Source organism: Poecilia reticulata, chromosome 6 (assembly GCF_904066995.2).
Source record: "Poecilia reticulata chromosome 6, P_reticulata-male-v2, whole genome shotgun sequence".
NCBI classification, from domain to species: Eukaryota; Metazoa; Chordata; class Actinopteri; order Cyprinodontiformes; family Poeciliidae; genus Poecilia; species Poecilia reticulata.
The window spans coordinates 610,060-636,841 of NC_088835.1; the positions used below are offsets into that span (position 1 = coordinate 610,060).

The window sequence follows — 26,782 nt, forward strand, 5'->3', positions numbered from 1 at the left end:
CTGACCTTGTTCAGACGTATTCTTTTTGTAGCATCTCAGACACAGTTACATCCTCAGACCATGGTTGACCATGGAATCAGCAGAGTTGTGCTTTTGAATTATTGCAGCTACAAAAAATCTCACTACTTGGAGAGACTTTGATTATGGGAGAGATGGCCACAGTGTCACTTGACAGTACCCTTCATTGGGTTGCTAATCCCTTCACAATTTACATAACATCCTGTTATCACTGCAATCCAGCCTTTAATATAATATATATTAATTACTGTCTCAAAATATCAGTTAAGGTTGAAAGAAACTCCAGCAAACACAGGACCTACTAGGTAATTTAATGCCGTAGTTGCTAGCTGAGTTTACAGCTAGCAACTATGAGATTATTTCTGACTCATCCTGTTGGTGCTAAAATAGCTTTTTGTTGGCATTTTTTATAGGTTCAACTCAAGGAAGTCCACAGGTATATGCTGATACATTGATACTCCGTTGTGTTTTGGGTCCTGAGTGTTTCATGAATTAATAAAAACAAATTCTAACAAATAAATAGAACTTTAAAAGACTTTTAGAAAGCTTTGTAATATTTAAAAAGGTTACAAAGAAAAGCAAAAGGAAATAAATCATGACTAGAGACTTTTGCAGTGGTGTGTTCCTGGTAACCTCTGACAAACTAAACTTTTGAAAACATGTTTAAAAGTGCATCTTTATTTTCGACAAAGATCTTTTTTTTACAATGAATCTCAACGCATACACAACATTTCTGTATGAAAAAGCTACAAGAATGCTACATCTCTTAGTACAATGGCAATATACCTGCACGCTGAAGCTGCACTTCTTAAACCTGACCAGCAGGAGGCAACAACTTCCCCCGCAACGAGTCAGCTCAGGAGACTCGGTTGCTGTTTCTGCTTCTATATATTTTTGATCCGATATTACTTATTTCAGAAAATATTCTAAATTGAATTAAGCAAAAAATATTACAAATAAAAAATTAAATAGTCCTATATACCGGTAGCAGAGAAAAACAGAATGCTTGTTTCAAACTGTTTTCTTGTCTTCCGGTGGTGGATGGGTTCTTTTTTCCCTGGTTTATGTTAACTGGAGAAGGAGAACTGGGAAAAACAGAGATGCAGCAAAGAGACGAAGGGACATGGAGATGGCAGATGCTCCTCCACAGTCCTTAGCATCCTCCTGGTGGACCAATCACACATTTTGACATTTTGTAAAAAAAAAATTAGCTAAAACATGCCCAGATTTTACCTACATAGTTGCTCAGCACTTAAAAATATAATCCTGCAACAACATTAAAATGTTCATTCTTAGCGCTGACCTTTGGGTGGTAGGAGTGGCAGGACTGTGGACGCCTTCGCACCTTCTGAGATTTCATCCTGTTGCACTTCACAGTTGCATTATGTTTACAGATATTAAGGACAGATATGCACACACACACAGGGCCGGTGCTGAGCAGATCTCTGGGTACAGCAGCAGCTACTGACAAGATGGTAGAGACTTCTGTTATTTAATTTTTTTTTCTTTTTCCAAGACCTGAACAGAATGTATGCATTTAGTTGGGAGACATTTTGTTGAACAGTAGAAGGATATATTTAATTTCCTTTGGCTGCAGCAGGATGGGTCCAAACTGACGGGAGCAGTCACAGGAGGCTTGTGTCACAACCAGAACCAAGTTACTGTCAGGAACCTGCTGCACCACAAACATCCTGAAACACATGATGTCAAAGGTCAAAACCAAACAGTTTTGAAGGGAAATCCACTGAATTGTGAGTTAAGAATTAAATTGGTCCAGGCTTAACTCACAATAATTTGATGGGACATCATGGGACAATAATCAACTTTTGCTTTTTTTTTTACTCATCTCCGTTCAAATATTTCTAAGAGACATATTTTCAATAAGATTATGTTTAACTCATCTATGGTTTATTAAACCATAAAAAACTCATAATCAATCACAATCACTTAAAAAAAATGGTTAAAAATTAAACATCTCATCATTTTTTCCCCCTTAACATCACCGATTTTTGAATTTCTGAAGCTTGCATTCAATTACTGTTCAAGCGTTTTAAGAAATCTGGTGTAACTTCATTAAAATACAAAAAATGTATGACTGACATAAACCTTTTAAAACAACAGAAACAATTTCGGTATTTTGATTATTGAAATTTAAAAGTGCTGTGTTGTTCTATCGCACCCGTTTCATACCGGACCACTTACAGCTCGGTGATGTTAAGGGGAAAAAAATGATGAGATGTTTAATTTTTAAGCATTTTTTTAAGTGATTGTGATTGATTATGAGTTTTTTATGGTTTAATAAACCATAGATGAGTTAAACATAATCTTATTGAAAATATGTCTCTTAGAAATATTTGAACGGAGATGAGTAAAAAAAATTAAAAGTTGATTATTGTCCCATGATGTCCCATCAAATTATTGTGAGTTAAGCCTGGACCAATTTAATTCTTAACTCACAATTCAGTGGATTTCCCTTCAAAACTGTTTGGTTTTGACCATTGAAAGACAATAATACCATTAAACATCTGCACTTGCAAGGTGTATCAATAAAAGCATTTAGCTCCTTTCAAAAAGCATTTCTGCAATAAACTCACAAAGCTGAACTGCCTCTGAGCTCTTTATTGCCAGTCATAAATCACGTGAAGATGGCGATGTGCTGCAGAGCTGGCACTTAAAAAAAAAATCCTGAATTGTGAACTACCACAATTCCACAACAACCCCTGCTATCGATGCAGGTGTTTAACTGCATCAACAGCTGCATGCATAAAATCTGAAGGCTCTCATACCATAACTCCATATTACGTTCTACGATAATTTGTGACTTAATTGTAGGTTTGTTCTTGGATTCTTGGAGCCATTTTGCTTGGAGCCATTTTGCTCAGCCAGACACTGCTGGGAAGCTTCACCACTGTTGTGCACTGAAGTCCCAAATATTTAGAATGGCTTTCCAGACTTATAGATGTCAGTTATTTTGTTTTTCATTTATTCTTAAATGTCACTAGATCAGGGCAAGACGTGTTACTTCCTGAGATCTTTCAGTCTACTTCATGGCGTCAGACGGGATCTATATAAATAATTTCTTGATTGTACATGTGACCCTGTGCTTGGCTAATAAGACTGATTCCAAAAAATTGTTAGCACAACCTGATCCCTGATAAAAATGATCTGAATAAAGAAATAGGTCCTAAAAACAGGAAGTTAGTGGAAAGTTTAAGGGGTGTGATTGTGTGTGTGTGTGTGTGTGTGTGTGTGTGTGTGCGCGCGCGTGTTAACATCCGTACTTCTGACAGCGTCCACACTTGATGAGACTGTTGGCCTCCCTGACCGATGAGTCATACATAAAGCCGGGGTATGCAGTGTCACAGGGCTGCAGCGCATCCACTTTCTTTTGCTTATGAGCTGAAAATACAAAAACACAAAATGCAAAAGTTTACATTCCTGATCAGTTCAGATGAGATAAATTTATAACAGGATTTTCTCAGTAGTTGTCCTAATACCACCACACACTCAGGCATGTTGTACTCACATGTGTGATAGCCGGCTTTGGCTGAATGCATGGAGAATGGTAGTGACCACACAGAGTGAGAGGATGGTGTTGAAAGTGATGATGATGATGATGATGATGATGATGGGATGATGAAAATGAAACAGTGTTGCATTTGAAAATGAGAGATAAAGCTGTCATATGACGAAACAGAGCAAAAATATCACATCTCCAGACATCATGATTATCACAGTTTCAGATTGATTTGGGTTTCTGGACAAAAGAACTAATGAAGCAGCACCTGTCACTATGAACAATCCCTATTGAAATGACTCCAGGACCAACATATGAACCTGACTCTACTGCAGCAAGACAACAGCTGCTCACTCTGTCTGGTCCATATCTTACAGAGCCCCCTAGGTGATGTGTGTGTGTGGGGGGGTGATATTTTGCGTTCCCTTGCAAAAGAAAATGTTGCAGGCGTTATTGCGTTACCGCTCAATAAGCTTTGCGTTCCCTCGCAGAACTTATTGCGAAGGAACGCAATAAGCTGACAGTCAGAAATGTGATTTCAAAATGTCAAGTATACACATAAAAGAGACTCAGTGAAAACGTGTTTATATATTCTTAACTCTTTATATTAATTCTTAACTCTGTAAAAAACTGATTGAAGATTGATTTATTCACTGCATGTTTACAAAACAAGGTTAAAATGACTTAACTACACAAACGTCAATAAATCCAATACAAACAAAGAAAGTACACAAATCATCATAAAGAGTGTCAGAACGAATTAAAACTAATCTAATCCTTCATATAGTTGGCAAAATACACGCGGTCACATGATTGGTTTCACTGAGTCTGCATTTGGATGCAGACTCCTCCAAATGTTTTATAGCTTCTTTATGCTCTAAACAGCTGCTTTTGCTTGTTAGAGCATAAAGCAGCTCTAGATGATCACAGCTATTGTTTCAAATTCAAAATAAAATCATTTCTATCATACATACATTCCAATTGAGTCTAGTTACCGTGCAGTGCATTCAGGTTAAAATTATTAAAACATTGGTATTTTTTTTTCTGTTTTAAGAAATCCAGCGGATTGCATTGAGTCATTGACTTTCTGCATTCACTCCTGGTCGTTGTTAGTAACTTTGTGTATTCTCAAACCACCGATGGGTGGTTTGAGAATACACAGCACACACATAAAAAAGAAATAGGACCTCTAATTCAGGAGTAGTGCGTATAAGTTAAAAATAAGACATTAATGGCAGTCGTAGCTCTCTTAGTAGCTTTATCTAGGAGAGAAGCACATCTGAGATGAGTTATGAGCTGGATTTAAAGGCTGGAGGGTCAAAGAGAAGATATGCAGTTAGTCACAGCAAAATCTTGACCAGCAGCTTTACAGGAGGCTGGGTTTGATTTACCACTGAAAAACTGAACCAGCTATATCAGAAAGAAAACATTAAGACTGCCAGACCAGATATAGAGTAAAATACAGAAAGGACATGAAACTCAAAGTTGAAATAACAGCAACAAAAGTAAATTTGGAGACAAGCAGAACATAGCAGATCTAGGAGAAATGGATCTGAGACACTTAAGGTAAGATTTCACATCTTAAAAGATGTGAAATCTTACCTTAAGTGTCTCATCCATCCCACCACAACAGCTATACACCAGTTGCTTTATTTTATGATAAATCCAGGTCAAACTGGTTTCCAATATGTGCGCAAACAAGCATAACTCTGCTCAAAGTCTTAATATAACTATGCCTTTACTTCAAAACAAAAAAACTATCCCTGCTTCCGAAACACGGCAGAAGACTGTGCCTCAAAGTTCCAGCTCGCACTGCAAACATCAGAAAAAAATGTCTTGCATGGAGATTCTCCGATTACCTGGCATTATGGGACATTTTGTGAAATAAACTCATCTTAAACTGAAAAAATGGATGTTTGGTGCAACATCCATTGCAATCAGTTTTATAACACTTTCTGACCAAACTGACTTCACAGAGTTCTCATGTACATCTTGGCATTTTTGGGTGAGTACAAACATTTTTATTTGAAATACTTCATTCAGACTTTTTCTTTGTTAACTGTGTTTGGGAGAGCTTAAAAGATACAATAACTGAGATTGATGATCATGTTAACTTCATCTTACCATCTACAAAATAGTCAGAGTGCCAGAGACCACAGAAGTTGAAGTCCAGCACAAACCTAAAGGATAAAACAAACACACACCTTAGAAAAAAACAGTAGTTTGATTTACCAAGGAAACACTGAATGTAAACATTAAAATGCTGGGTTGGGACCAGTCTAGTCTAATTTACTTATCTGTTGAAACTGTTGGTACCAACAGTTGAAACTTTCTTTGGTACCAATGTTTGAATAATGGAAATCAGATCCACAATAATCACAGATCCTCCATTACAGATACTTACATCAAAGCGTTGGAGAAGAGCCATCTCATCAAAGCCAAAATCATGTAGAACGGCTAAACAGGAGGAAGGTATTTGGAAGATTTCAAAGGAAAAAAATATATTGAACTACACACATTAATAATAACAATTATAATAAATGATTTCCTGTGATTCTTTCTGATGTATGCTGTCAAAAGTTGCTCAGTGTGCTGAGAGACTTACGCTAAGCAAAGGTCGAGCACTGCTGGCATGATGGTGGCTGTTCTTGCACATAGCCTGGTAGTCAAACAGAGACACTCTGCAAATAAACATCCAGGTTGGGTTTAGGTTGGCAGCAGACAGAACTGCTCAGCTGAAGGGTGTCTGATGAAGTCCTACTTTTTAAACATTCCCATTTTGATGAGTGAAGCCATGACGGACCCATCCACCTCCCCAAAGAAACGACCAACCTGCAAAGAACATTGTGTTTTATTATACTCCCATAACATTGACATATAGCACAGTTCTATTTAAATTAATGTTAACATCTAGCAAACAGGTGCTTCATGTAGTCACACTGAACTGCTCTTCCGACAGAATTCTGTCACAATGTTAAAAAATTAGAGGTGTGCCGATCGATCGGTCATCGATCATAATCGGGCCAATTGAAAAAGTGTATGATTGGTGATCGGCGATCATTGGTTCTTGTTGCCGATACCGATCACCTGCATCTCATTTTGCAGCCTGCCTGTGCAGCTGGTCTCCTCTTTCCTTCACGCTGCGCAAACGTGCAGCAACAAATCCTAAGCGATGTGGAACTATAACACATTGAGTGAATGGGGACGTTTGCGTGTTGAGGCGGAAAATTGAAGCACGGGGGGGTGAAGCACGTCAAAATGCATAAACACGATGAATCTAATATGGCATAAAAACAATGCCATACCTGACGGAGTTTGACTACATCGAGGCTCACTGCAGTAAAAAAGACATATGGAGGATCAGATAGCAGGTAAAGCAGCGCACAAGCTACAAACACTCACCCGGATTAGCATGACGGTCAGAAAGCTAAACAAATAACCCGCAAAATTATTTAAGTCTTCGAGCTGCGATGTAAGACGCTGGTTCTGTTATCGCTGTTGAACCACGAGAGCAGTTCAACAGCTGCTCTCGCAGCTGTTGAACTGCGAGAGCAGCTGACTCTCACTACCAGGTGGTAGTGAGAGTCACTACCACCTGGTAGTGACTCTCACACCGAACCTTTGCTTAAAGCTGCAGCATCTAACTTAAAAAAAATAAATTTTACATACGTATTAAAACTTTCGCTGTCCTAACATGAGACAGAATCTCCAAAAAAATAATCAATTTCCTCCCTGTTCTGCATAATTACTCCGCTCAGTCAGAAACAGCCACTCAGAACTAGCAGTAATCAGCTAGCCGCCATGCTAACAGGAAGTTATCATTCAGTAACTCTGGATTGTTTATTGTAATGGAACCTGTATTTGCCTTTGAATGTTAAGATTTATACTTGAATTTTTTGGCAATGTTGAGAGGTTTTATTTTGGCTCTTTGCATTATTTAGCCTCTTCAGAGCCTTAATATGTAATCAGGCTGTTAAAGATAGTATTATCAATAGCAGGACAATTTGCAGAATGCCTGTTTTGTGTAGTTTTCTTCTTGGAAAAAGTTATTAAAAACAAGTTTTTGTCTAAATTAGCGGTTCTCAACGTGGGCGGTACCGCCCCCCAGGGGGCGTTCAGAGGACGGCAGGGGGCGCTGGCGGACATTTTTACAAAAGGGGGCGCTGGGATGCCTTTGGGGGGCGTTTGGTCGAAGGTAAACTTTACACCTTAAATGCACAACAATACCAGTTTAGAGTTTGAGCAACTTGGTAAAACTGTATTGTGTAACATTAAACCATGCTTGGCTGCAACTGTATCGATGGCAGCTCTTCTTCTATTCAGTGTTTGTTAGCTTCTTGGCGCAGCTCCGTTCTCCTGCTACTGGTAGCTAAAATCACGATACCCTCACTGTGTATCCCTCTGAAAAATGAACCCATTTAAATAAAGAAATAAAGAAATCCCTCCATGGGTGATACCACGATAGAGAGCGTTCATTTTATGCCGTTAACACCGATGCTGTAAGTGGTCTGGTATGAAACGGGGATTATAGAACAACACAGCACTTATAAATTTCAATAATCAGAATGCAGAAATTGTTTCCGTTGTTTTAAAAGGTTTATGTCAGTCTGCCTTTTCCCCATCGATACGTTTCCCGACCGCCCTGCACCTTAGGGGGTTAAAAAAAAAAGACGTTCACATCGCGCAAAACTCTGAAATTGTGGAGGGCCCCCTGTTGGTCAGGGCCCCTAGAATTGTCATCACTTTTCCCCCCTATACCGCGCCCCTGGCACAGGCAACACAAACAGTCCTTAGAAATGTGTGACATCATGTACGTTATCTCAGTACTAATGGTAAGCTAAACGCTGTGGCAATGCTAACAGAAGAAGCTAAAAGCTCTGCTAATCATGTTGATCCTTTTCCCTGTTCATTCAGCAATAAGCTGTAGCACTTATAAACAATTAGCATTGTCATTAACGGTTCAAGGAGGAAATTTTAAACACCATATGAATGTTGATGTTAGTTCTCTGAAAAGACATTTCAGATTAAACTTGTCTAATCTATTTTTATATAGAAGAATATTTCATTTCTTCAGTTTTCTAGTTTCTAGAGGATGAATCACAGGTATTTGGATACAATAGTTAACATTTTTTGCCTTTTTTGTGTTTTGCTGGGTTGCCATGCTTCCTACAATTTTCTCTGCTCTTGTTTATTCTTATTAGTGGTGATGTAATTTCTCTTCTGTAAAAGTCTTTGTCGTACCCAGCAATATTCTAAAGGCCTAACCTTACGCAATGGTAGATTCTTAGTGTTTCCACACCTGCCTGCAAAACTCAGAGCTCAGCAAACACGTCAAAGCAGCACTTTGTCATATCTGCTTAGTAACGCCACTGGGAATACAGTCAACATGAAAATGAAAAATGAGCTTTTTCTGTAGGTCACTTTAGATCTGACTATTTCTGGGTAGTTATATTTTCTACATTTGAACACCAGTTCGTAAGTCTAAACCTTACCAATTAAACCTTTTGGTTAAAAAAAAAGGTTTAAGTAGAATCATTTATCTGTTTTGTAAAGTACAGCCGACCTGCCGGATGTGTGTGAATATGGTGAATAAGTATATTTATAGCAACTTGGAGGGTTTAGGATTAACCCTCGTGCTATGACTCTTAGTCGTTAATCCAATCTCACAGGCAGTCGTAATGTGGACATCAGATTCCTAATCCGTTTCTGTCTTGAGTATATCACACTTCTACACAAACTCCTGTGGAACTTAAGATTTTACAAATCCTGCCCTAATCAGCCACTTAAAGAGCCTACTGACATAATTTAATAAGTCTAAAAACAAGCTGTGCTGTTTTTTGCATAAAAGAAATGCACAATTTGCAGATTCTAATTAAATCCTGAAAGACCAAAAGAGCAAATACACCTGTCCTTTATGATAGCCCCAAGCAGCTGTGTGTGTATATATACTGCATAATTTTACTATCAGTCCAGTAGTTTCTATACCTGCTCAGTCTCATCTGACACACAACATTTTACAGTTTTTTGATCAGCAGGTTGGATGAATTTTCCCCTCATGGATAAAAACCATCAGACCTTCTGCAAACTGGCACCTCTCCTTAACGCTCTACCAAGGTCAGATGATGCTTGCAGGTGCAACAGCTGCTGTAATCTCCTTAATGCAGCATAAACACGTGGGTTAAATCCTAATCTGCCTTTAAATCCCATGAGCCATCCAGATGTTTTTGATAAGACCATAAAATGATCCAAAGAGTCACAAAACCCTGAAATCCCTTTTCATCCAAAATAACAGAGATGAAGATGAGTTACACAACTCTGACACTAAATCTGAATAATAAAAGATGCATCTTTGGGATTCCAAGTAGCCTGGACCTATTGGTTCAAAAATAAATAAAACTTAAATAAATTTCAAAAACACTTTTCTCACCACCATGAGCAAAAATATATTTAAAAAGTATTTCATCAATATGTACCATTTGCTTAATGCAGATCTTTGAAATACAATACAGGAGTACTGAGCATTGCAGATGAAACTGATGCATTTCTGACTTTATTCTTATGTTAGGTTAAACCAGTGGGAGAGTTTGGTAAAATGTAACATTTTTATCAGCATGTTTCTTTTTATTGGAAGACATATTGACATTCATTGCAAAATTCTCAAAAATTTTCAAAAAACTATTTGTTGTTTAGATAATTGCTTTGAGAAATCATCTGAATGGCAGTAACTACATAGATGTATTAGATCCACATTGATGCCATTCCCACTTACTTGGAAAATTACAATATTAATAATAATCATTATGTTACTTTAAATGCTTTGTCTTATCTCGTTGGGCTTCTGTTTGTTGGCGTGGTCAGTGACATTGCAAATGAGAAAGATACTAAGACACTTTGAAATACCTACTGAGAAAAAAACAAACAAAAAAAAAGCATATTGATGACAGTAATTTGTCAATATTGCACAAAGAAGTATGTGTGATTTTATATTTGCTTCCAAAGCTTTAGATTAAGAAACATCTGGGAGCAGAGGCTTCTTAATCTCTTCTTCCAGAGATAAAGAAATCCAATTTCTGATTACAATTGGGTTTTGATGTAATTATAGCTTTCCAAAAGTGTCCAGCATAAAAGTGATTGGTGTTTTGGAACTTTGTTTGAAATTAATCAAAACTGATATTAGTGTTTAGGTGCTTAAAATGAAATTGATGAAATTTGATGAGTGTAAAGAAGTTCTTATCTAGATTCAAATGAGATATTGGTTTTCTTTGAGTGATTTATTGCATTAGTTACTCAATGGATCAGAGTAAACATCTCATTGTTTGTGGTTGAGCTGCCATTTTGTTGTGCTACTTTCTCAAACTATTTTAACGAACACAAACCGGTTGTCTTTAAATTACTACATGAGACAAGATGTCTACAGCTAAAGTGAAAGAAATACCTAAAGCTAATAAAGTATCTAGAATCAATGTTTTATTAAAGAAGAACATCATAGTGTTTTAACTCCATTATGACCACATTTATATATAAGATTAATTTTGATTTTGTAGCTGTAGAATTAAGGATTCCACACAGATAGGCACCAGATCTTTCTTCTTTTTTATCTGCTTTCATGGTTTAATTGTAAATAAAACATAACTTATCTTTTATTGCACAACTGTGGTATTTTCTTAAAGTTACATCAGAGTTACAACAAGAGCAGAATTGCCGGTGAAACTTACGTCATTCCTCTCTTTGGACAGCAAGATGAAGCCATTGTTGTCAACTAGGTAGCAACTCAGGTCCTGATAAAATATGAGCAAAACTAATGCTTGTAGTTATTTGTTGTTAAAATCAAAGGGAAGAACGTTTGTGAAGAGAATCATATAAAAAGGTAAAGTTATGTACTTACATCACTTTCACAGCTCAGAGGACACACCCCCTCAACATTTGAGCACTGAAAGCAAAAGAATCAAAAGAATCAAAAGAATGAAAGTCACTGGAACTTGATGAGCGTAGTAAAAATAATGATAATAGAACCTGATTACTTACATCTGTGTCACTGGGCTAGAAGAAACACACACAAAGAAAAGTGATCAAGACAAAAAGCTACAGATTTAAATCATTTCAAGATTATCGCACTCCACACAGCTGTCAGTCCTATATTTATGACTTGGAGGGGATAGTTTGAGGGAGAGAGGAAGTAAAGGTATTTTCTGTTGACTTGTTTTACAAAAGACAAAACTTGATTATCTTCATGTTTTGAGAATCTGGGCATTTTGATGTTAAATATAACTTGAAAAAAGAGAATCACTTGGCCAGGATCCACGGCATGGGCAGAATGAGTGACAATGAAATGAAATTATTTGAAATACAAAACCCCCCCCAAAAAAACAATATTAAAAGTTTCAGTTTGGAGGTTGATGAACAACAACACTGCAAACCAGAAGCCAGTCAAGCTAATGATTTCAAACATATGGTATCTTCTATTTCATATTATCCTAAGGCACCGAGATCAAATATAACTTAACATCTTGTTCCATGATTGGCTTCCATTTTCCTTTTTTGTTGCCCAAACAGTATTGATCAGTGAATAGCAAAACATAAAGCAAATAAACCAACAAGAAAATAAAAGTAAAACATATAGGGGTCTGCTGGGGGTCTGTGAGCTGGCTGCTGTCGCTCACCAGATATTTAGTTTCAGTTTCGTTGAGTACATATATTTATTACAGATTATATACTTGGCAACCAAAACAACAGCTTGAAAAAACTGTCTTTTTAAAAAGTGATTTTTGGAAATGTTGGAAATGGAATAGAATCATTGTTGTGTCACTAAGCACAGATATGTTTAGTTCTACATTGTGCAACAAGCAGTCTGTATGATGATGTTTTTTATGTTTATAGAATAACAATCTCAATTTTTAACTTTTTCTCTGACAGATTGAGGATGATGCACCAAGAAACACAATAAAATAAGGAAGATTCAATGGTAGTGTGAGGTGTGTTAGGAGTGCACTGACTGCAGTTTTCTGGCCAATTACTGATCTTTAAAAGGCTTAACCTGCCGATTCCAATTATGGCTGGTACTGATTTTTCTGTTTGAAATGTCACTAAATCTAGCAAGAAATTCGTTGAGTTGATAACAGTGGGAACATTTGGACATGACCTGGTAGGTCAGTGTGTCAGTCAAACCTCTCACAACAGAGCAGAAGAGAACAGTGGATGAGTTTAGACCTTTGCTGAGGTAAATAAGATCAATGGATAAGATCGGCTTAATATGTAAGCATCAGCCGATCATCAATCCCCCAAAATTAAGGAAATCAAGGTTGATTTATTGGCTGGCCAATTTATCGATGCAGCCCTAATAAATATGAATATGAGCAATGGAAGGTGCTTAAAAAAGAAAAGAGACAACTAACAGTCAGCATCATTCAATTGATCAAACATCCCACAAAGTGCTCATGAGTGCTTTTGTCCTGCATTTACCTGTTTGGCAATGGCCCAGAACCTTTTTTCCAGCCAATCCAAGGACATCTGTACCCCGATAGCTAAAAATAGGACACACACACACGCACACACACACAGTGTAAGAACAGCTGCAGGACAAGATGGAATCTGCAGAGGTAACACTTTGTTGTGTTTGCTGAGGAAAGACTAAGGGCAGGAAATCGTCCAAGTCTTACCTTAGCAAAAGTGCTACCACCTCTTTCTGCTTAGGGTGAGCATATTCTACCTGTGCATCTACTGGTTGGTTTCAGGTTCTGGAGCTTTCTCTCCCCACCCAAAAACATACAGGTTTTGTTTACTGGCCTCTTGAGTTGCCTTTAAGTGCGAGTGTGTGCATGTTTTTTTTTGTCTATCTTTTGAGTCTCTAGGTTGCCCAATGCCCGGTGTTGGACTTACGACCTGTCCAATGTGAACTCTCATTTTCTCATAGGTATAGAAAATGGATGGATGGATTGATGGAAACAGGAATTTAACCTGTACTAACTGCCTGTACAGGTCAGTTTTACTGTGTCCTGTTTCCCACCATGATAAGTATAGGCGTTGTCAGGTAAAAGTCCTGTATCTCCAGTTTAAGGAGTGGTGGGACTCCATAGAAATTGCAGGGTCTGTAAATAATTAATTAATCACAATCACATTTAATCAAAATATTATCAAAATAAGCAACATTTCTAATTCAATGTCCCTTTTTGTTGCTAAATTATTGAATAGACACATGAGCTCAACAGCAAAGATATTTCATGTTTTTAATCTTTTATTTAGGTTATTTAAGCATCCGAGTGGTGCAAAGTGTTGCTACCCATTCAGTGTTCAAGTGTTTCAGGAACTCCTGATCATTCATGGAACGTCTAAGAAATGTGAACTGTGGCTGTTAGCATTAGCATTGCTGCTGCTGCATGTTTAGCATTGAGATGCTATTTTAGTCTTGAATAGATTCGCTGCTAGTCTATCTGCTTTTAGCAAAACTTGAACACAGTTTTACAGAGAATTAGCTCTCAGTGGGAGAAGCAACTTTGTTGTCAACACTATTGTTTGTAAATGTTGATTGTATGTCAGATTTATGAGCATACCAGAAACAACCAAATACAAAAGTCAGAACCTTTGTAGGTCAAAAAATCTATGCAATTTTTTAATCAAAAATAACCACGCTTTATCCTGGTCTTAACATTAAGTCATTTATTTTCTGTGTGAGAATCCGATCTACTGGTCATCTTTTGTGTCGCTGTCTGGTTCCCATTAATATACTCATACTGGAGATAGAAGGTTTAAGTTACAGAGATGATCATATTTATTCCATATAGAACATAAATTATGAGTCAAACTCCAAGTGAAAACTTTTAGGTCATTACCTTTAGGTAAAGAATGACCTAAAGGTCATTCTTTACAAATTTCTTTGAACATTTAAGGTCATTAAATGTTCAAAGAAATGATTATGATGATGATGTTGATGATAACTCATCTTTAGTATAAAGAAATATTTCATGATAGAAAACATTAGATTAGGAATTATTTTGAAAACCAGGTGGAGTTAAAATAGCATAGAAGCTTTCTAAAACTTAGTCCTAAACCTGATCTAAAAGCAACACTTCTTATGAGGCCCAGGCTTCGGGAACGATAAGGAGCAAAACATTGTATTTGTTGGGAAATACTGTGGAGAACTTTGTGCGTATGCGCAAACACACACACATGCACGCACACATACACACACACACAGAAGCAGCAGCAGCAGCAGAGCTGTGTGGCTTGTCTATCCCCTGTTTACTCTCTCTCTCTCCTCTCTTTCTCTCTATCTCCTCTCTTCTCCTCAGTCAGCTGGGAGGTTGCACGCTGGACGGAGAGCTCTGGCTGTCCCAGGAAGCTGAGTGATGAAGCGGAGGAGGCAATAATCAGTGGCGGATGAACTGGACTCAATTTCAAATCCAACTATAGATTCCTACTTTACAAAGAAGAGCAAGCTCCTGTGGCTTTTACACTTTTTCCCTTTCAGGGAAATTCTAGCTCTTTCAGAGTCGAGATTTATTTTAAGCCAAAACCCTTTTCCATATAGCAGGTACTTAGGTGAAAAATGCAGATGAAGAACAGGAATGATTTATCTTTGCTGCCTCTCTCTGGAGCTTGAAAAGCCGAGCAGACGGTGAGTTGCTTGATAGTTTTGTGCAGATTATGTATTTACAATAACCTAAATTGAGTCGTTCATCTGGACGTTGTAAAATTTCAACGCTGCAATAAACCACACATAATATGGTAATCATAATAACTTACAATCTCTTTCTTATTAGCTTTATCTAGTTTGAAACCTGTTGAAAAAAACAATTACATCTTAGTTTTCTAAACTTCTGTCAAAGTAAGGACATTTTGCAGATGTGTGACTAATGTTGGTAATTTTGTTTGCTAAATAAAAACAGCAAGTCGGTTTGCCGATGTGGGTGGGGGGAGATGTAGGAGGTTTTGCAGAGATGTGACTTTCACTGCAACCACTGCCTGATAAGTAAGCCTGACTGACTGACTGCCTGACTGACAGAGAGACCTTCAGCACTGAGCTTCTCTTTTTATTGATGTTCTGCAAAGGAGCAGCAGCAGGACCCTGAGGATCAGCAAACACATGTAACACACAGAGATATAGCAGTAAAGTCTGTAATCCCCATGATGTTGGTGACATTAATTCATGTGATTTAAAGTAATGAGTGCACCGTTATATCACACTGAGTGTGTATGTCTGTGTGTAAATGCATTAGCATACTTTTTTCCCTGCTCATCTTTGCCTCAGTCTGGATGCTGCAGTGTGTTGGTACTGCAGAACTTTTGTCCTGCTGTTTCTCTCGAGCTGTTTGAAAGGAAAATTGCCGCACTGGGGCTCCTGGGAGCGGGGTGTTAGTGAGATAGTGATGTTATCTAAAAACTGGAGGAAAGTGGAGAAATTGCACCACATTTGATTTCCATGAAGTGGGTCCGACTCTGAAAAGTAAAACTTCCAATCATAAAGACAAACCGTCGGTTTTCATGAAACAAAATGCTACTTGTGCCTCCTGCCAAAGGTGTCACAAATGTACAAATAACGGGAGGACCTAAAACTCCAGCAGTGTGAGCTTGAGGTAGGACAGCTGCGTCATCTAAATCCGTGTTATGACAACATTGTGGCAACAGCTAGAGGTATTTTCTATTCTTTTAACTTTCTCCATATGTAGGTGTTAGCAGTGTAAAGTAAAACTTCTTTCTGAAAAGAAAGAAAAAAAAATCCAAATCCAAAGGGCCACAAGTGAATAATGGCTTTCATAGGAGTAAAGCACAAGAATATTTAAAGAGTAAGTAGATGATTTAGAACTAATTTAGCCATTTAGCTTATAGTAGAAAATGTTATATCTGTTCCAACAAGTGAAAAATGGAAAAGTAAACATCCCAGATTTAGAGGGAGTTGTAATATGACTGCATTGGAAATAATTATGTTGAATAAAATTAATTAGATTGCACGTAAAATAAGAATTAATCTGAGTGACTGGGTCAGGTTCTTGACCACCATCTGAACAGGCTCCTGGTGCCTCAGTCTTACTCCGTACCCCTCAACTGTTGTGTTAGCTGTCTAAACCAGCTGCTGGTGCCACAGCTGTTTAACTGGCCCTCCAGTCATCATTCCTCTTCAGTAACAGCACAAACTTTTGCAGGGCTGGTCTACAGTTGGAAAAAAAATGCTGGTGAACCGATCAGTGCTTGTTTTCCTACACCTATCAAGTTAGCTCCAGCTCCATCGGATCATCAGCCACTCCAACCAAACATGCTGCTCATTTGTCCCTGGTGTTCTCCCTCCATTAGCTCCTTCATTTCCTCCTCCATAATTTCTATATCTCTTCCCAGTCTTGTCTTCTTCCTGAAGTTACTGTTCACAAGCTCCAGGATAAGCCGGACAAAGATCTGTATAATTTGCATGTTCTTTGTTGAAGAAACTTTTGAGCTTTTCTTCCTGTCTCTTGAGCGTCTCACTTATGTGGACCAGAAGCTCAACTGACATGACATGTTATGCTACTTCTGGTTTTAAACAGTCCTTAGAATGAATGAAAATGGGGTTTTCCCCCAAGAAGGTACAATTTACAGTCAAAAACGAAAACTTGGGTCAGTATTTTGTCACACAGATATATCAGTAGTCTATATATCTACTGATATATAGACATTTAAACACATCAGACAGTGTTTAGTATTACTTTTATATGGTGGGATTGATGTAAGATGGCTGCAGTGGAGGTGGTGATTATTAGGTTTATACCTAATAATCAACCTGGTTCATATTCACCCAGATTTGTTTACCCATTTTACAATATCAGTTGGAGGCAATGATCAAGCTGCTACAATCACCAAAAGTATTTACTTGTCTACCTTTACCCACATACAAATGTGTCATGTCAAACTTTAATCTATGATGGTTGTGCACCTATAACTGCATCAGGTCATCTAGGAAGGCTTTTCACAAGATTTAGGAGTGTGTTTTATAACTACAGAAGCACATTTAAGGACATTGGATGAGGCCTGGCTTACAGCATCTACTACACTAATAATTTACCACCTTTAGGATACTAATTCATCCAAAGATGGTCTTTTGGGTTGAAGTCAGAAAGAGATGAATGTCAGCCAAGTTCTCCCATACCAAACTTTTTCATTGTTTGGCTTTCTTCACTTGTTTGGAGCCATGTGGAAAAAGCCTTCAAATCATTGGGTGAATAAAACTTTCCAGAATATCTTAGTAAGAGTTTCTTTTACTGAAACTAAGAGCCTGTGAGTCAGCCCTACGCCATAATCATCCCTGCAACAAAACTTATCATGTGACTCAACGGAATTGAGCAAGCGCTGGTCTCCAGGGAACAGTCAAATTCAGATTTGTTCATCATATTGTCAAACAGCAAAGCATGATTGAGAGAAAGTCTGCTGCTCAACAAACCAGTTCATTGCAACATTTAGACCCAGCTGCTTGGTCATGCAGCTGGGTCTAAATGACAAGTTAAATTAAGCTTTCCAAGCATCTGAAGGTTGTACAAAGTTTGAAAGTTGATAGCTATCGAGTGTGCAGAAATTTGAGGACCTCAGTGAACTATGCTGTCAGTTACTGATCCAGCTCTGTCTGCCCTAGGGGTGAGTTGTTTCCAGTTACTTCAAATTTTTTGTAATACCATCAACAGTTGACTATGAATTATTTAATTATTTAAGGAAAACTCTTTACTGTAGTTAATCCACTAGTGACATCCTATCATGGTACAGCACTGAAATTCCTTAAACCCCTGAGAGCAACTCATTCTGCCACATATATTATGATAAGTATCCTGCATCCTAGGATTTTATAAACTTCTGTTTTTATGTTTTCCGAATCAAAAACTCAATTCTACTTTAATTTCATAACCCCATTGTACTTTAACATTTTCTTTAATTACTTCTTCAGGTTGATCTACAAACCTGGATATCAGGGTTATCCAGCACCAAGCAAGACGAGAAAAAATGTAAACCGGCGCTTACAGCAGAGTGAATGCTGAAAACATGAGGCATGGACAGAGTCACCATGGGAGTTTGGGTGAGTTTCTATAAACCTTCACACTGTAGGAATTCAGTTACTCCTTCTGTTGTTTTACAACTCCAAACTAAGAACAAGTCTGTAAGAATTTAAATATCTCTGTCCACAGGAGTGTTTCTAAGAATGTTATTATTCATTTGTTCATGTCTCCTAGTCTATGAGGCTTCCACTGGAGTGGTGCTGGTTCTGCTGGGGCTTCTGGGCTCAGTCAGTGGCTGTCCTACTATCTGCACCTGCATCCACAACACAACTGACTGCTCTGCTGTGGGGCTCGTCTCTCTGATGCCCATCCAAAAGCAGCTAGGCTTGGATTCTCTGGTGCTCCATCTTTCTTGGAACAACCTGTCCTCCTTGGGTAGCAGCGACATGTTGAACCTCAGCAACGTGGAGCTCCTGGATCTGTCCCACAATCATTTTCACAGTTTGCAGCCTAGAGCTTTCCTTGGCCTGAGCAGCCTTCGATGGTTAAATCTCTCTTCTAACTACCTTGGTGTTATTGTAACAGCCTCTGACAACAGCACAGTGACTGGCCATGGACTGAATGGGAGTGATGGTTTAAGCAAGGAGGTCTTCCAGGGATTGTGGCAAGTGCAGGGGATTGATCTGTCCTCTAATAGCCTTCTGTTACTGCCAAAGGGCCTCCTGGATGGGCTTCAGAGACTCACCTGGTTGTCCCTGGCTCACAATCGGCTTATGACCCTAGACAGAGTTACATTTGAGCCCCTAGTTAACCTCCAGCAGCTCCAGTTGGCTGGAAACCGTTGGGAATGTGACTGCAAATTGAGGGATTTCAAGAACTGGATGGAGTGGTTAATTTACAGAGGTAAGCAGGTTAACATTTCCAAAATAGGTGAAGAGAGTAGTTTGATATAACATTGCCATATTGTCTTCTCACCTGTCCCTTTGTTTTACAGATGGACAGGTAGATGTGATGCAGTGCAATTTTCCCGGGAACCTTAAGGGCAGGGACATCCGTAGCATTCCAGCAGAGATGTTCACGTACTGTATAAGTCCAACCAAGGATGTTGCATTGAATCAGGCCACTAAGCCTCCCTGCCCACCAGGGCGGCTCAGCAGCATGGATGACTGTGTTCGGCAGCGACATAGGCCAGTCAGCGTACGCAGGGCACATGGCACACAAATAGTGGCAGGAGTGGTGTGTGGCACTGTGTGCATCATGATGGTTGTTGCAGCAACTTACGGCTGTGTGTATGCCTCACTGATGGCTCGGTACCAGAGAAAGATGAAGAGCCGCGGTCAGCCTCTGATAGCCAAGTCTGGAACTGAGACTGACCTGGATGACGTCCCAGCTTTGTCTACTGACACACCTAAAGACGGCTGTGACTTTGTGTATGGATATCGAATCAGCAGCTTCTGACATGCTGAGATCCAATTGCTTTGGCAGCTTTGCTCTTCATTTCTCAAACAGCGTCTGCAGGGAGAAACTCTGCAATTCTGCCACTGTGCTAAAACTCTGGGCGCGGAGTGATCGTACAACTAATTTAACAAGTTAGATTAGGTGAAGTTTAAAAACTGTAGCGCATTTGAAATGCATTTGTGTTCTTCATATGAAACCTATATATGTGCTGATTGGCACATCTGGACATTCTAGTTTTTTTTATTTATGTTTTCCTGTTGCACAGCATCTGAGTATAAGCTTAAGATGCACAGCAATGCAAATTAAATTAGTTTCCCAACAGTCATGTCCATTTCATATTTGACAACTTGTAAATTATGTTAATTTAGTATTTTTCTATCATACCTTCTCAGGACAGACAATGACTGAGACCTGATATATGAGAGAATCCAGCTTTAAGCTTTAATGTAACAGCTACAACTAAATAATTCCAGACTTCTGCTACCACCTAGAGGAGAAGCTCTGAACTACAAACCCCTTCTGTCAAGGTACAACATTTATGACAACTCTCATTTTAAAAATCAACTGCTGCATAAACACGTGAGGACGTCACATGACCAATCCTTAATAATCAAGGATTTGTCTGGAAGTTTTTCTCTTATGAGGAATGAATTTGTTTGAAACATTATCTCAATGGGCTGCACAGTTGGTAGAGCTGTTGCCTTGCAGCAAGAAGGTTCTGGGTTCGATTCCCAGCCCCAGTCTTTCTGCATGGAGTTTGCATGTTCTCCCTGTGCATGCGTGGGTTTTCTCCGGGTACTCCGGTTTCCTCCCACAGTCCAAAAACAATGACTGTCAGGTTAATTGGTCTCTCCAAATTGCCCCTAGGTGTGAGTGTGTGTGTGCATGGTTGTTTGTCCTGTGTGTCTCTGTGTTGTCCAGGGTGACCCCGGAACGTTAGCTGGAGATGGGCACCAGCAACCCTCCCGACCCCACTGAGGGACAAGGGAGTAAAGAAAATGGATGGACATTATCTCAACCTCAGTTGCACTGCTCATCAAGCTAAGGATAGGAATTCATTTCTCTCAGCAGTATTTGGTTTTTCAAAATAACTTCACAAAGTTCAATTTTTGGCCAAATGACATCACAATGACAGCATCTGCTGTGAATCCCAATTTAATCCCTTAAAAAATTTGTAAATTGTGAATCATCTGAGGTAGGTTTTATTTATATTTTATTTATTTATAAACCTGGGCTATTATGCTTTCCTGATTTCTTTTGGATAATCGCTATCTCAAGGACCCCTGCTGTGCTGAAAGGTGGGTCAGAATTTTTACAAACGTCCTTTACTTACACCGCAGTAGCTTTCTGATCATTATCAGAATTATCATTATTATTATCAAAACAGGAATACACACAAAGGTCGCAGTGGTTCAACACTAAAGCTTTAACAAATTAGAAAAAATGGTTACAATTTATTTGACATTGTGTGTGTAACTGGGTCTATATTAATAATTGTATATATACACAAAATGTGTTCTTTCATGTTTTCGGACCAAACCCCTTTGTCCGCTTATACTTGACTGTTCTTGTGTCCCTCTGTGTCTACTATAAGGGGTTAGGTCCTCCAACTCCGCCTTATTTTTTTATTTTCTTCTATTGTTCAGGGTCCTCCAGGACTATTATAAATATTAAGTTATTAATTTCCTTTTCCCTTTTGTTATTCGTTCCAGTGGGGAGAGGTAAGTTTTATAATCCATTGTAATCCTTTAATTTATATTGTTCAAATGTTTATTTTTCCTTCTCTATTAATGACAACTGTTTGGATTTTTTCCTTTGAGTTGCTATTACGCCTTTATAACATTTGATGCATGATAACTAGAGATGTGCCGATCAGGTTTTTTCCTGCCGATACCGATACCGATCACCCATGAGGGTCGATCACCGATACTGATCACATAATTATTATTTATTTATTTTTTATCATAAATACTACCGGTTACATTATGTGGAATAAGGAACCATGAATTCACCTTAATTTAGACAAAAACTTGCTTTTAATAACTTTTTCCAAGAAGAAAACTAAACAAAACAGGCATTGTGCAAATTGTACTGCTATTGATAATACTATCTTTAACAGACTGATAACATATGAAGGCTCTGAAGAGGCTAAATAATGCAAAGAGCCAAAATAAAACCTCTCAACATTGCCAAAAAGTTTAAGTATAAAACTTAACATTTAAAGGCAAATACAGGATCCATTACAATAAACAACCCTGAGTTACTGAATGAAAACTTCCTGTTAACATGGCGGCTAGCTGATTACTGCTAGTTCTGATTGGCTGTTTCTGACTGAGAGGAGTAATTATGCAGAGCAGGGAGGAGATCGATTATTTTTTTAGAGATTATCTGTCTCATGTTAGGACAGCGAAAGTTTTAATATGTATGTAAAATGTATTTTTTTAAGTTAGATGCTGCAGCTTTAAACAGAGGTTCGGTGTGAGAGTCACTACCGGGTGGAGCAGAAGCGGCGCTCCGTCTGAAATATTACTACCGGGTAGCGGTAGCAAAGTTGACACATTTAATGAACTTTTAATGCAAAATTTAATGCAACTTTGAATGAAAAATGTCATTATTTACCAAATGACATGTCATGACAACAGTCGTAAACATTCATGAAGATTCCTTCATCTTCATAACAGATGTCATGTCATGTTTATGACTGTCATGTCACTCTTATGCACACCCTGAAGTTTCATTAGATTTACTGTAAAATAATATTTGGTGTGATGTTCAGAGTGTTGAAATCAAGCAAAACATAAAATAATGGTTTAAGGCTATGAACATTTTAGCAACCAGATTGATATTTTTTTTTTTTTACACATTTCCTGTTTTATTTCAGTTTTCAGTTGATTTATACAGAATGCTAGATTTGGAAGGATTTGTTTTTTTATATCATTAAAATGTGGCAAGTTGACACTAGTGATCCTCTGATCTGTCAGGGACTGAATTGATCCTTCTCCAGCTGCTCCAGAGAGGGTTTATATTGTAATCCCTCATCAACAAGATCAGTTAAATCCCACTAACTAATATTCTGTTGCTGCAGGCGACATATTCTGAATTATGTCTCAATTTTTTTTTTTTTTTTTAATGTAAATAAAAATATATCAGGAGCATCAGTAGATTTGAGTTAAATTTGACATTTTTCCTAAAATAAGTCATTTTTTGTCAAAAGTGATTTATTTAGGCAATACATTTCTAAATAAATAAATACTTTTGGCAAAAAATTGACTTAGGTCTCCTTTTTTAGGAAGGTGACGATATGTTGTTTTTTTATTTCCTTTATCCTGATCAATCCGAACCACTGTTAGTGGTCAGCGTAAGCAAGGGCGTAGGAACCAGTCTGTCATTGGGGGGACGCATATCGGAAACCTGACAGATCAGTAAATAGCTTGAGCAGAAATGTCAAACAATTATGCCATCAACACATCAGTAATGCGTTACTCTAATCTGACCCTTGTTTCAGTAACAAGTATTCTAACATGTTACTATTTACAATCCAATAATCAGATTAAATTTATGCATAGTATAATGACCGTCATTCCAGGATGAACACTCACTTTAGAATTTGCCTCACAACTACTTTAAATAATAAAAAGGGTAATTTTGCTGCTGTTTCAGTCTCATTCTAAATCATTGTGACTAGACTAGCTAACTTTTAAACAAAGTTAGCAGTACAATTTTGGACATGTGACTATCCCAGAATTAAAACCCCTTAGCCAAAAAGATTTAGTTCTATATATGAAAGTAAACTGACAACAAGATGTTATAAACGAGCGATATTCATGGCAAACTTCCTGACAGATCGTTTACCTCATTCAAGGAGTTTCTCTGACTCGTCTGCTGCTGCCTTTACTCTGAGCCGTTCAGAGGGGGGAGGGGGAGGAAGCGCTCTGCTGAATGCGCTGTTATGCGCCTTCAAAATAAAAGCATGCGAGTGGAAGATTTTAAAATGGGGGACGAATGTGGCTCTCTCTAATATTGGGCGGGGGGACATGTCCCCCCTGTCTCCCTGGCTTCCTACGCCTATGAGCGTAAATGCCACAGACCAGGCAACATCAGGAAAATCTCCATGGAGACTTAAAAGAGAAAATGTATTTGACACGACATTCTCCAGAAAGCAGATCAGGACTACAGCTGACACTGACCTCCAGCCATGGCCGTTTTGTCTCCAGATGACACGGTGACAGCTGTTGTTGCTATAACATACTTCACTCCTGTTACGAGAACAATCATTTTCAATAAACTCATATATTTTCTGATTGGTTATTTGCAAAGAATACAAACCAAATATGTTTGGTTAAGAGATGTAAGAGTGAAGACCTTTGTCATTAACAGCGTAGTATAAAAATCTCCCAGGAGTGTTTTCCACGGCCAGGCGATACCAGAGAGGGAAATGGTCGATGGTGAACAGGTTGTTTTTGTCCGATGGAGTCAGGAATTTTCTGTAAGCGATAAATTTAACTTTAGATCAAATTTTATTTTATTTGTTTTGAAAAAAATCAACTGAAAGTGATTTTGTTCAATATCACTTTTATTGAAAGTGATATTGAACATTGCTGAACATCAGATTTGTTCAGATAAAAGTACATCAGAATAAAACCCTCTAACCTGTTTACTACATTTAAAGTACCTATTAAAAAACAACCTTTAACTTGGCATTAAACGTACTTTTTATTCTAATAAATTAAATGTCATGTTTCTCATAGTTTTTTTTAGAGGAAAATCATCATAATTAACTGAAATTAAAGTTTAATCTATACACCGTGTTCACTTATTGAACTGAACTATGGAAATAAACAAACTTTTTGATAATATTCTAATTTATTGAGAGCCAGCAGTGTGATGCGTTATCTACACGTTCTGTTATGTAAGTGAGATTTACTTTCTGCTACAGAGACAGACTATGTCTTGAGTCGGTGTTCTCATCCTTACTTTGCCATTCTGGTCTCCGTTCCTGCATATCTCATTAACCTCATCAGGCCCGAGCGAGTCCCAAGAAAAGCTGTCTCAACCCCTGGCTCCACCCTGCACACCACACCACAATACATTAGACAGGCATGACACATACATATTACTATCAGAGAACTTAAATTACAGCAGCAGATTATAGTCCAGTTGTGAGCTCACACTTGATTCAGTTTCTGTGGTCTCACCTGTCATTAAGCATCACTGAGTTCCAATAAGCCTCCAGTGGGGCTGTTACCACGGCATCAAACAATATCTGCTGGAGCAACAATTCATCACCTAAAGCCAAAAGACATGTGGAATCAAATAGAAGCACATCATTCTGCAAACTGGAAAAATTTACTAAAATAATGTTACAATGTTTTTGTGAGGAGGTAAAACCTACACTCCAGGTCAGGCTCCTTCCCCTGTAGGTATCTGATGACCGCTTGATGCTGGGTGTATTTTCGGTGATCTGGGTCGATGTCTGTCTCACAGTAAGTCCTGTAGAAAAAAAGATTTTGTCAGTTGGATAAACAAAGCAAAGGACCGTTGATCCAATTGGAAGCCTGATTTCTTGATTTCTACAGCTCCCACTGGTGAATGAGAGGAAGAATGGTCATTTCTACACTCATTTTGGATGCCTATGCTCAATATCCCACCCCAGGTCTGAGCTCATGTAGCGCAGGCTCTGTTCACACAGGCCTGGTTTTCAGTGAAATCAGAACATTTTTGTTGAGGTCCAGCTGATTGTTAACACATCACCAGTGATCAGAGCTTTTGAAACCAGCTCTCAGAATGGAGCTTTTCTGTAACACTCCCCACCGAGGCGTGAAGTGCGCAGCAGGTGTTAAAGCACACATGTGCAGAACATACAGCAGCTGGACAATCAACATCCAGTAAACGAAACGACAGATAAAGAAAAGAGCCTGGACAATGAGAACAATTCAGTGCACATTATAATAATTTCCTAAAGTATGTTTGCATTTTAACATTAAGAAAGTAACTTGTTTAAATTGCTATTGTAGCATCTCACTTGACTCCAAAAGTTCTTAAACATCTGTAATGCAAAATCATCTCCAACTTTAACATGCAAATTATATATTGAATATAAGCAGCTAACAATGGAAATATTCCATTTTTCTTGCATTGGAAAATGTATGAAAAACATTTTTCATTGACATGATAAGTGGGACTAAAAAACTTTTATTCCATATTTTCAGTAATTTTGTTTCAAATATATAAATGTAAATATGTTGTTGTACCATTGCTGTAAAATACAATTGAACAACATCTGCATAATTTAGAGTTGTTTTGGGGGTAATTTTAACAGCTGTTTGTCTATCACTAAATGGAGTTAAAAGGTCTATGAATTATCTTGATTTACTCTAAATGTCAGTTCACATTTCAGACGTACCACTCAGAGGCGATGCTTAGGTCAGGGGAGGTCATGTCATGCAGACCTATATTGGAAAGTAAAAATATGTAAGTCAGTAAAATAAATCACAGGAGTTGATATCAATTGAAGAGCAAGAGTGTTGATGTTTCATTCACTCTGCATTAATGACAGCATTCAAGAGAACTGTCAGATAATCCAACTGAGCTGAACATATTGTTTGATTTCTTATAATGACAAGATAAAATATTGCTGGTGTGTAGAACATAACCGAAAATCCTACCTTCTTCCACTGATACATTTCCTGTAAACATCAGACTGCCGTGACCCTTGGTCAGCACCAGGCCAAAGCTAACGGGTATGACAGGGACAAAGCTAAACTTTATACTGAATAAACAACTGGTAGATTCCACCAATGTTATTGAAGAACACAAGTCACAAAAAGAACATTCATTTCAGCAC

The 26,782-nt window shown here is 38.1% G+C and overlaps 2 protein-coding genes across 2 annotated transcripts in view; one reads left to right on the forward strand and one right to left on the reverse strand.

The window, feature by feature from the left end:
• Positions 1–680: 680 nt before the first annotated feature.
• The window catches only part of LOC103465652 (voltage-dependent calcium channel subunit alpha-2/delta-4-like), a 78,884-nt gene continuing 52,782 nt past the window's right edge, over positions 681–26,782 (reverse strand). Inside the window, exons 23-42 of the mRNA XM_081607578.1 lie at positions 26,604–26,671; positions 26,342–26,387; positions 25,331–25,428; positions 25,134–25,224; positions 24,913–25,005; positions 24,301–24,422; positions 24,126–24,194; positions 12,995–13,056; positions 11,561–11,575; positions 11,421–11,465; positions 11,251–11,313; positions 6,297–6,367; positions 6,141–6,216; positions 5,940–5,992; positions 5,660–5,715; positions 3,545–3,565; positions 3,300–3,417; positions 1,591–1,709; positions 1,322–1,401; positions 681–1,182 (exon numbers count right to left, since the gene is read on the reverse strand). Coding sequence (XP_081463704.1) covers positions 1,081–1,182; positions 1,322–1,401; positions 1,591–1,709; positions 3,300–3,417; positions 3,545–3,565; positions 5,660–5,715; positions 5,940–5,992; positions 6,141–6,216; positions 6,297–6,367; positions 11,251–11,313; positions 11,421–11,465; positions 11,561–11,575; positions 12,995–13,056; positions 24,126–24,194; positions 24,301–24,422; positions 24,913–25,005; positions 25,134–25,224; positions 25,331–25,428; positions 26,342–26,387; positions 26,604–26,671 — 1,468 coding nt within the window. The 3' untranslated portion in view covers positions 681–1,080. The remainder of the gene's footprint in view (positions 1,183–1,321; positions 1,402–1,590; positions 1,710–3,299; positions 3,418–3,544; positions 3,566–5,659; positions 5,716–5,939; positions 5,993–6,140; positions 6,217–6,296; positions 6,368–11,250; positions 11,314–11,420; positions 11,466–11,560; positions 11,576–12,994; positions 13,057–24,125; positions 24,195–24,300; positions 24,423–24,912; positions 25,006–25,133; positions 25,225–25,330; positions 25,429–26,341; positions 26,388–26,603; positions 26,672–26,782) is intronic.
• On the forward strand, positions 14,852–20,259 carry LOC103465650 (uncharacterized). The gene is made up of 4 exons (XM_008410670.3): positions 14,852–15,146; positions 18,432–18,560; positions 18,715–19,383; positions 19,475–20,259. Exons 2-4 carry the CDS (start codon positions 18,527–18,529, stop codon positions 19,936–19,938), a joined length of 1,167 nt encoding a protein of 388 aa, XP_008408892.2. The 5' UTR covers positions 14,852–15,146; positions 18,432–18,526; the 3' UTR covers positions 19,939–20,259.